At 41.2% G+C, this 10,881-nt stretch overlaps 1 protein-coding gene across 2 annotated transcripts; it reads right to left on the bottom strand.

Moving 5' to 3' along the window:
* Positions 1 to 3,041: 3,041 nt before the first annotated feature.
* On the bottom strand, positions 3,042 to 10,181 carry LOC111582040 (cytochrome c oxidase subunit NDUFA4). 2 transcript variants are annotated; one of them, XM_023290507.3, is made up of 4 exons: positions 9,939 to 10,175; positions 6,812 to 6,897; positions 4,244 to 4,307; positions 3,042 to 3,260 (listed from the first exon to the last, which is right to left on the bottom strand). In XM_023290507.3, the coding sequence occupies exons 1-4, from the start codon at positions 9,978 to 9,980 to the stop codon at positions 3,204 to 3,206; spliced, it is 249 nt and encodes an 82-aa protein (XP_023146275.1). In that variant the 5' UTR covers positions 9,981 to 10,175; the 3' UTR covers positions 3,042 to 3,203. The 2 variants fall into 2 exon arrangements, with proteins under 2 accessions (XP_023146275.1, XP_054866741.1); XM_055010766.1 differs by lacking the exon at positions 3,042 to 3,260 and having other exon boundaries at positions 4,291 to 4,430; positions 9,939 to 10,181.
* Between the last annotated feature and the right edge of the window lie 700 nt (positions 10,182 to 10,881).

The raw sequence follows: 10,881 nt of genomic DNA, 5'->3' as shown, positions 1-10,881 counted from the left end.
GTAACCTTGAAATTATGCCCCAGTGTGATGCTTTGGCCCGGCTGATTACCTGTCAGCAGGCTTTGTGCATCTGACTCAAGCACACACACCCGCACACAAACACACAAATCGCCACATACCAACAGACAATACCCACCGGGCAGGTCACCACACTGTTGGAGGGAGCATATTGCTGTTTAAAAGGTGCAGACACACACACACAAACACACATAAATGGGCCCATGCAGGGTCTGGAACATAGATTGTCTATTAAGGAGTGTATTAGGAGAACCCAGGGGTCTGACATTGAGACAGTTTGTGTGCCATTAGAGCAGGATTTTATGTTGTCTGGTGTCCAGTGATACTGAGTGAGGGAACACACACACAGACACAAACATTCATCATTCAATGAACCCTCCAACAAGGGAGAATTATGCCAGCGGGAGACATATTTGTGGAGACTACTGGTTCTGAGTGTCATTTTCTTGCTCCATACCTAAGTGAAAATAATGTTTTTCTCTTTATAGACAAGCAGTGATCAAACAGACCAGTGATTTGCTTCTTTGGGCTGCATCTTTCTGGGACTGAAATCTGGTTTAAAAGAGCTCTATGACCCACACAAACACTCCTCTCTCATGATTGATTTCTATTTTGGTCCTCTTCATCTGCAACTTCATATCTCTGCATGTGTCCATGCGTGACTTATCCCAGCAGAGCTGGATTTATGATGTCAGGAGCTCAGAAAATAATGTTTTCCCCTAGAAATTAAAAGCAAGACTCTGTTTTGTAGAGTCTGTATGAGTTCATTAACACAGTCAGTCTCAAATATTGGGTCCTCGTGGCATGTATAGCAATGCTACACACCTTCAGTTGCATGTGTGGCTTTGTGAGTGGAATAAATATTCTTCTCCATTAAATGCCTAACAAGCAACCTGGCAACGCTTGACATGAGATTTCCTATGAACTTAATTGCAACATGTGGCAAAGTTATGGTGCAGTTTAACCCAAGCCAGGATCCTTTCCTGAACCTAGCCAAGTACCTTTGGTGCCTAAAGTTAACCAATCATCAACTGAAAATACAAGTAAACATCGATTATCAGAGCGTGGGTGAAGCAGAAGTCAGAACAAGACTTCAGTGAAAAACAAAATTGTAACAATAGCCCAAGACAGGAAGACTTAAACTTAAATGATCTGAGTGAGAGTCTGCAGGTTTCATTTGGCCTCAAGTGTGGACATTTGTTCTTCTTTGTCAGTGCAAAATCACAACTCAATGCTATTGGTAGAGGTGATAAAGGAGCACCATTACATGAGATGACACCAGTCTGCTGAGCCTACTGGAAGATGGACGAGGTCTCCACTGGTCCATATGTATGGACTGATCTGTGACAATAACAGCGATTTATTGGAATGATAACATCTGAAATGGGTAGACATCGCTACTGTATTAGAGCTGGATGATCATAGTATTATCACAATATGTTTAAATATCCATCCATAGTTGTCAAAATATACATTTAAAACAGTCAATGATAGATCTCCGATTCCACACAGTTGGAAAGCTGATCATTTGAAGTTCAAGGGGTAGTGCTAAATAAACCTAATAAACTTGTTATGCCTTATAGCTATTCATTTTTGGATCAATAATTTATTTCTCTCTGCCACCAGCATGGCCTAACATAATAATCAACACGTAAATATGAATAAATTAGAAAGGTCTGACTTTCAGATAGGCATACTGGCCAGCTGCAGATCAGATTTTTTTACCACAGACAGCCACCGCTGCTGGGATTTGAACTCATGTTAACACGAGAGGCTTGTCAGCAAGCTTGACTGCAAATGCTTGCGGTAGGAGTTTAGGTGCATAAGCTCTGGCTTTGTGTTTACTCTGTGGGATGGTTTGGTGCCTTTTCTAACAGTCATAAAGGTTGTTTCCTGCCTTGTCAGCACAGGTTGCTGGGATGTGTTGCAGCAGTGAAATAAAAACGGTTTCCAAGTCACAGATGTCGTGTGAACATTCTAAATGACAGTTTCCACGTCTTATGCTGACAATTGACTCTCTTGACATTCATTCATAGTAACTTTTCCAACCACGTGTGTGTTTTCATTTGCTTTTCTTTTTGTTTTTGCGTCAGCTGCATCTCCTGATGGGTGATTGCAGACGTGGGAGTTGAACCAACAAGTACAGATATTTCTATCATAAATAACCTTTCCGTATTTCAATGTTTTCAAGGGGTTTTTTTATATTGTTTTATTGTACCATTTGGTAGATTGCCAGCTCCGCTTATATACACTTTCATTTCTTGCAGAAGTTTTCTTCTCTCTGTTCTCATAAAGCACTTCCCAGGAGTTGCCTGACAAAGACGTCTTGTTTTAGTGTGTGCGTGTGTGTGTGTGGGTGTGTGTGTGTGTGTGTGTGTGTGTGTGTGTGTGTGATAGTTGTTGCTGCAAAAGTTGTATGAAGTGGTTGTTCCTGTGATTTTGCTGATGACACATCTGCTTGACCACAATCAGCACTGCACAGAGAACAAAGGATGTATAAAAAGCCGAACCCCAGACATTACGTTGCACTGTGTTACCTTAGGTTACCTTAAGAAGTAGAAAGGTAAAACTGAGGGAAAAAAAGTCTTGTTTCACTCTTTTTTTTATGAACTCCACCAACTCCAGCTGTATACTGCAGAGTGGTGTGAAAATTCTCTTTGGGTTTATCACTACTAGTGACCCCTTTCACATTATATGTAGTCATTTGATCCACTGCCAATAGAAAGATATTGATATGTGCAGCTTTAAACAAAGAAACTTTGGATCGCTTCCAGCTTAAAAGTTGCTTTTCAGTAGCAGACCCTGACCTTTCACCTCCCAGCTGAGAGGCTCATACAACAAAGAGAACTAACAGATAATATTAATGATAGTCATGATTTTCAAAGATATTCATCTTTCTTATTATTTAAGACTTTATAAAATCTGATTTTAAATGCTGCTGTTCAGCCCAAGTATAAAGTTCATTAGTAGCACTTAACAACACTGTTTTAATCATTTCTAAAGAACCGATTGTCCGTCTCCTGTGATCTTTAATTGTTTTTATTCATAAGGTTACAATATTAATTCAGAACTGCTTGCAGAGCACGAGGTGAGAGTGAAGAAATACAGGGAGAAGTTTCACATCAGTGATGTGACAGCAGGAGGTCCTGCCAAACTCGGTGCCGCTGCAGTTGTCTGGAGGACCTTTAGAAGTCAGGTCCCTCTTTCTTCAGGCTCTTGTAGTCGGTGTTGACGGCCACAAACTGTGGAAGGCAGAAGGAATACATTTAAATCTGTTTTGCGTAAATTAAATTCATCACTGCTGTCTTTAGGAGGGCATGGGAAAAAAACAGGGGTTAGGGTTTTTTCACTCTCCAGTGCAAATGTGGTTATTCCCTTTTTATCACTTTTTTTCCCACAGATTTTTGTTTTGCTGATTGTTTTAGGACAACAGTTTGCATATGCCATGGATAATTTATACTATGTGACTGCATGAATATGTTCTGCATACATCACATCCCCCGGCCATAAAAAAAAGACACATTTTTCTCCCCTGGCAGTGATTATTTTCTCCCCGTATATTTTTCTTGATTGGTCTGCCATTAAAGCCCTCGCCTCCCCCCTTCTTGCTCCCCTCTTTCTCACTTCCCCCTCCTCATTACGATCATTGTTTGGACTTCAGTGGAATTTCGATGCAGGACCTTTGCCTTGCTATCGAGAATTAAACATGCCGTGTCCTGACCTTTCGTCTGCAGCGACTTTCATTCCTCTGGCAAGCAACCCAGCCTTGAAACCCTCAGAAAATGCTCTTTTCTCTGAAAAACACATCATCCAGATCTCCTCTTGTGGCTCCTGTCAAACAGTTGTTTTTCTGCCCCTATTTTGGGTCAGTGTTGTTAATATTTTCATTAGTTTGTCTGGGGTTCTGGCCTTGTACAAGAGGTAAGGCAAATCATCACCAACCGCTAAAAGCTCCTGCTTCCATCTGCCTTAATTTGTTTTTTGAAAGACACTTTGTTTTCCTTTGTTTGAACAGATGACGACAGCCAGGAAGCAGCCATGTTGATCTGACATTGCCAGCACTGCCTTGTCTAAATCTATTTTGGTCATTTTTCAAGCTGATGATGAATGGGAGATTTTCAGTGACTCTGTGAAACAATGCCATTCTTGTCTAGATTAGCTCTGTGGCAGGCGTAATTGGCGTGAGCAGGGAGTCGCTCATAAAGTGCGTGATGGGATCAGTCACCTTATACTGGTAGGTTGGGTCGAGCTTGTTCCAGGGCTCCGGGTTGTTCTTCTTGTCCCAGAGGCTGCAAACGTGGAAAGATTAACCGCATGTGGGATAAAGAGGAGACGGAGAAGTAAGAACAAAGACAACGGAAAAATATGAGAGGCATGCGTGGTGGAGGCAAAGCAGGTGCCGAGAGAAAGATCTGGACAAGAGGAACAGACAACGATATAACAAATGACAAGGAAGAAAAAAAACAGAGGAACAAAAGGACGGAGACAAAGGGAGATAAATACGTAGGCGCCGGAGGGAGACAGAAGTTGAGGAAAAAGAGAGTGATTATGAGATGAGGTGAACTCAGCCCAGTAACTTGGCAGCGCTGCTCTGTTCATTAACCAAAGTCTGGATTTCACAGCACTCCACTGCGACTGTCCATCCCTCCTCCTCCCCCTGCGGCAGCACGTCACGCCGCCAAAGCACAAACAAAGAGACAGAGAGACTGATGGCACAGGGAACATATCTCCCCTCCTCTCTTTCCATTACCACAAACACTAGACAGTCTCTGAGAGAGAGAGAGAGAGAGAGAGAGAGAGAGAGAGGCAGCCACTGACACAGCACTCATCACCAGCTGGTGATGAGGTCAGGCTTTATGGCTGACCCTCAGAACAAGTGGTTCTATGTGGCCCAAAATAGGACATGAGCAGCGCACACTTACAGTATGTGAGCAGCCGCTGAGTTCAGTGTGGTTGGTGCAGCTCTAAAATCCTGTGACAGTTTAATACAGCCAGCTGTGCATGTTGTAAACTTTAATTTAACATATGCAGCTATCGCAAAGGCTTTGTTCAGAAACTGGTATGAAATTCAGTATACAACATACAGTTGTGTGCAAATGTTTTTACATATTTTTTAGATTTTTCAAGTGAGCAGTAAATGCAACGCCTACAGCCAATACTTAGTAACCCTCCTTTTGGACGATATCACAGCTTGCAAATGCTTTTTGTAGCCAACTAAGAGTCTTTCTAATCTTGTTTAGGGCTGAACAATTAATTGATTTCAAATCAAAATCACAATCTGAAGCAGTGCAATTAGCAACTGGCATAGGCTGCCATTTAGGATAGCCTCTAATGTTGTGCAGCACATCTGATCCAGTGTTAAAACTGCAGCTGTCAGCTTTACAAATTCATGCCATCCTTCACGTGTCGGTCACACTGTTGATGGCATCTCATGTGCTAATGCTGCATCACATATTTTAAATCTGTTACACAGAGAACATTAACCCAAGTCAAATCACAACATCTGTCAGAAAAATCACAGTTGGATATATCCCTCAAATCCTTCAGCCTGAGTCTTGATTTCAGGATTTTCACCCACTCTTTTCCTGCTCATAACGAGTAATTAAAGCCTTAAGAAGACTTCAGCAGTAGCCCAAACTTTTGCACATGTCATAGTTACTGTTTTGTTTCTCTGCTAGACGAAAGCTAAAGTGTAGGGACAGAATTATGCAAAAACAAACCAAATTTCATGAATCTTGGTAGCACAGGCACAGCAACAACCAATTAAATTTTGCTGTGAATCCAAACCACTTTTGTTGAAATTGTGAGATAGGGTATTGGCCTTGGCAGAGGATGTGCTCTCAGAGTGCCCTTCAAGTTTTCAGTTTTTTCAGATTATGAAATGAAAAGTAACAGTGAATTAACATTGGAAGAGTTGCAGGGGTTTTGTTTACTTATTTCCTTTTCAGGAATTAGCACAAATGTCAGAATGGCATTAGGGTTTGGGTTTCATAACATTTTATTAAATCTGAATAGAGTCCCCACTTCTTGATTTGTCTACTGCAATATGTGCACATTCAATAGTCACATCGCAGGAAGTGAAGTACGGCAAACACATCGAGCCACAAATTTGCAGCTTGATACAAAAAAGAACACTCTGACTGTGCTCACTTTCAATAACTAATCTACAAAAGAACGCTGTCTGATAGAACATAATTGGCTCCAATTTAAGGGTTCCTTGATACACAGTTTTGTTGGTTTTGTTTACAACTTTCACAAGATAGAATCTGTGGACATGCAGGCTCTACATGTGCACTGCAAAATGAGTGATGAACAGGAGACAAGCAACAATGAAATGCAACATCAACTGTGTGGAAATATTTGGCCACAAAAAGGATGATGTTGAGCAAAAACAGGGACTCTGTTGGCTGTGTCTTCTAATTGTGCATATTACACAAGGCAACACCATTTAAATCGGCATCACAAATAGTTATTTGTCATCGGGTGAAACTTCCTGCATTTTTTTCATGTCACAGAAAAACTGAATATTGCAATATCACTTTTTTTCAAATGTATACAATGCTAATGTATTCAGGTTTTAGAAGAGAAGATCATTGTATGAGACTAGTTTACCTCTAAAATCAGCAAATTTGGGTTAATTGTCAACATGGAATCTAAGTGATTGGAATCAGCATCTAAGGTTTGCATTTACAATAACATGAACATTTTGTGAAAACACATTCTGTAAACACACATTATGCAAAACAAAATGGAAGGCTACAGCAAAATGTAGACAAACAATAGAGAGACCTACGTGACATGGGGCCCTTTGGCCAGACGGATCAGGTAGATGGTGGCCCCTGTGACTCCCAGAGTGGTGAAGAAAAACTGAGGGATTAACTGAGGAGAGGAGAGGAGGAATGCATTAGTCCCAGTCCGCAGAGACGGAAGATGGTAAACAAACACATTCCATCAAGTGGTTGGCTGTGATATGTACCGTGAACATACACCTGTGTGAAATGCACACACACAGACACACACATACAGGTAGTTGTTATTCCTGTTTTTTCCTCTCCCTGCCCTCCTCCATATGCATGAGGCCCAGGCCATGTGTGAGGCAGCTCACTGTCAGCCTGGGTTGAACGGGCAAGGACGCCGTGGAAGAGAGAGCCTCCGCATCTCAGTGTGTGCCAGCCTCGCCTCCCCCCCATAACACTATACCTGTCAAACTGAGCGACAGCAGCGCGCACACACGCACACAAACACACTGAGAGTGAGGCGCGTACAAACGCATGCAAACACTCGCACAAATAAATGAGCTCACACACCCGGTCGGCACACTCTGACACACAGACTGACTGTGTGTACGCTCGTATTTGATGTTCAGAGTTGTGACGATGACAGGAATTAAATTTGAAAAAGCACATTAAGGGGACGGGGGGATAATGCGATATGTCATCTTAAACAGACAAAGCTTAGGTGCGACAATCCTCTCACAGTGCAGCATCTATTCATCAACACTACACTGCCATGCATTTCCTGTCTGCTTTGCTGTGTGATACTCTGTGCATGAGACAGAGAGAGAGAGAGAGAGAGAGACACATCACTGGAGAACAGCTGTTCTTAGCCCACACAGATCTAGTCAAGCTGTAGAGAGATGACAGTTTGATCAGGTTGAACTGAAGGATGTCTCTACTCAGCTGCATCTAGACATCTGTCTTCTGTCTGATTGCATTGCCACTTACCTTGTTGTTGATTAGGAGAGTGTCTGCTGATAAAACTTTGATATCCGCTACCTTAAAGCTGCAGTAGACGGATGAAAAACATTCAAAACCACTCAGCACCACATAGCTTCTTAAAACCTCAGGATATGGACATGCTTTAGACTTGTACGTAAATAACACTGAAGGAGTTTGACAGCTGAGCAAGTGTAGTGCAGTGTTATTATCATAAAGATTCTGAATAGCATCACAGATAACAGATGGGTCTATACAGTGTTTTCTCTAGGACTTTTTCCTGCAGCGGTGGCTGCATTATCAATGCATCTTTTAATTGTTTATTTTTCTTTATTTATTTTCACCACATTGTCATTTAAGTCCATCAGAGCTTTCTTCATTTTCCCATCACAGTTGTGTCTCTGAAAAAAATTCCATTCCTGTACAACTAAACTGCATTGTCAATTACATTTTAGGGAAACATTTTCTGTCGGATTACGACTGTAAATTATCAAAAAATATGTTTCAAATCAGCATATCTTTGCTATTTATTTCATTGCTTTACTTATTTTCCATTTCTTACAAGCAATGTTACATCTCATAGGGCTGGACCAATCATCCCGACAATAGAAAATATGCAGGAAAGCTTAAAATATGTCACGAAAGGGTCGTATTTTGAATATAACCATGCTGTTTTCCAAAACAAAGCTTCTAACATGTAGTTATCAAACTTCCAAACAAAGCTTCAGTCTTGCTGCCATCCTACCTGCATGCACAGACTTTATGGCTACTTTAAATTGGAGGCCTTTCCTACTGTGTTACAGTTTTACCTTTTAGGGAGAAACAACATGTGAATGTAGTTTACTTCTACTGGAAACAGAGTTGCCCATCAGCAATCCAAATTTCAAAAATATTGTGGTTTTTGTAACATTTAACTAAATTTACGAGTCCTTACATGAAGCTAGTAAGTGTCAGTGATCAGTTTGTGGCTTTTAAAAGTCTTAATTAATCTTTTAGTAGACTTGTGGTCTATTTTTGTCTGTTTATCGAGTGTGGTTTCCGTGGTTGCTGAGTTCCTCTCCAAGTAGGTTCACTATGAACTTCTCCTAACCTTGTAAAAAAAAAGTTCATAGTGCACACTAAGTTCTCACTGCACACACATACAAGTACACACCGCACACACACACTGCAGATCATCACTGAAGTAAACACAAACAGCAGCGCGCACGTAAACACACTAAAGCAGGTCAGCTTTGATCACACAAACACAGAATGAGATAATGAAGACAGGCCTGTGTGCAGGGAGCTGTCCACCGCTCAGTGCTGATGTCTTCATGCGGCGCCACACAAGTGCGCGTTTCACCTTTCACCATTCAGCCTGACCGATATAGGAAGTGTTTTATACTTGCTGGGGTTCGATACTGTTGCTGCCCTTATTGCTTTTCTGGTGCTCTGCCAAGCCAACCCTGTCAATCCACAAATTTGGGTCACCGTCAGCGTAGGTCTGAGGCAACAGAGGGGGGGAAAGCCAGCACACACAGCTTGTGTGTCTGTCTTTCTTCCTTTCTTCTCTCATTTTATTCTAATAGCAGTGATGCGGATTAACATGCACAGTCACAGTGCGAGTTTCAAACAAGTCAGTGACGAGAAAAGAATTAGAATTGTTTTCATTTTATTTGTAAGAGAAGAATCTAAGCACAAAGGTGTAAGTGTGCTGGATTTCTCATCTGTCATTCTATGATTGGAACATCAGTGTTGATTTTTGTTTTGGCAAATTTTACAGAGTAATTTTCATTGTCAGATGTGAGTTCTAGTTGTAAAATGGTATTTTGAGTCATTTGATGATCTGGTCAACAATAGCAAAGTCAGTGTTGCTTTCAACACAATGTTTTTGGTTCAATGTTGTGAAATTTTTAGTTGTTACAAATCTTCAATTCCAAAATTCTTCTCTCTTGGTATTCAGTTTTCCATTTCCAAATTGCAAGTTACTGAAAAAAGCTCATGTGCAGAGTAAGTATGTACTGCATAAAGTACATATGTAGAGTATAAGTACATAATCAAATCCTTGCTATTCTGTGAATTCCACCTGATGATCTGAACATATACAATGACAAATAAATACCCAGTGTTCACAATCATAACTACTGACAAATACGTATGTATAAAAAAAAATCCCTATATTTAAAATAGTTACAGAAGTGGATGCATGAATATGATGTGACCTACCCCTGGATGTTTCTTCGCATGTTGAAACAGGGTCTTAATCATCTTTATTGCTCTTCCAAAACAAACAGTGCACCCAAATAAAAACGGAATAATAAAAAAAAAAAGTGATGACTAAAGTCTGATGAGTGTATCCATGTGACTGAATGTCCCTGTGCAGTTCACTGAAAGAGCTGTTTGTTCACTGAAGTACAGTGTGTTGGCCAGTGCAGTGAAACCTGTTGCCAGTGTCTCTCCCTCTGCTCTCCCTCCCACTGGATAAATGAGAGGGTCAGAGGCGAGAGGGAGAAGGGGGGAGAGAGGGAGAGACAGTCCTAATCCTCATAATCACATCTGTTGAGGACACTGTATGTTTCCGCCGAGGCTCATTGAGCACTCGGTGTCCTAAAGTGTTTTGTTATACAACAACAAAACTGCAGATACTGAAACTCAAATTTTTACTGGCGTAACAGATACCGACATTTGTCAGACATATCCTCCTAAAGGTGCAGACTGCTCCTATAATGGCTCCGTGTTTAGACCTCACACTCACAATACAGCCATTGTGTTGGATAGCTTCACGTTATATTGTCATTTCTGAAATGATGAGCCGCTATTTTTATGGATAGCCATTACTCTAAAGCTTTAAAATAGTCCCCCAGCGGCCATTAAATGGTGCTGCTGCTGCTGCAGCTGCAGAGCTTCTTGTTCATTGTAAAGAGGAGAGAAATAATGGCAACGTCCAACATGTCCCACGGGTCGAGACCTTTGTCCCGGCCATGATAATGGCAATTGATTAGGTAGTGATGCAGCACCTGTAGACCTTTCAGGTTCCTTAACAGCACTTTGCAACCTAATGTAATTAACGCCAAAATGCTTTGCTGAGCAGAATGCACAGATCATTACTATTCCTTACTTAAGCTACTTGTTGTGTTCTCACATTTATCATGCTTAAGTTGGTACGACA

The sequence above is a fragment of the Amphiprion ocellaris genome, chromosome 5 (assembly GCF_022539595.1).
Source record: "Amphiprion ocellaris isolate individual 3 ecotype Okinawa chromosome 5, ASM2253959v1, whole genome shotgun sequence".
NCBI lineage: Eukaryota > Metazoa > Chordata > Actinopteri > Pomacentridae > Amphiprion > Amphiprion ocellaris.
Note: the sequence above shows the minus strand (reverse complement) of the source record. Positions and strands in the feature narration are given on the sequence as shown.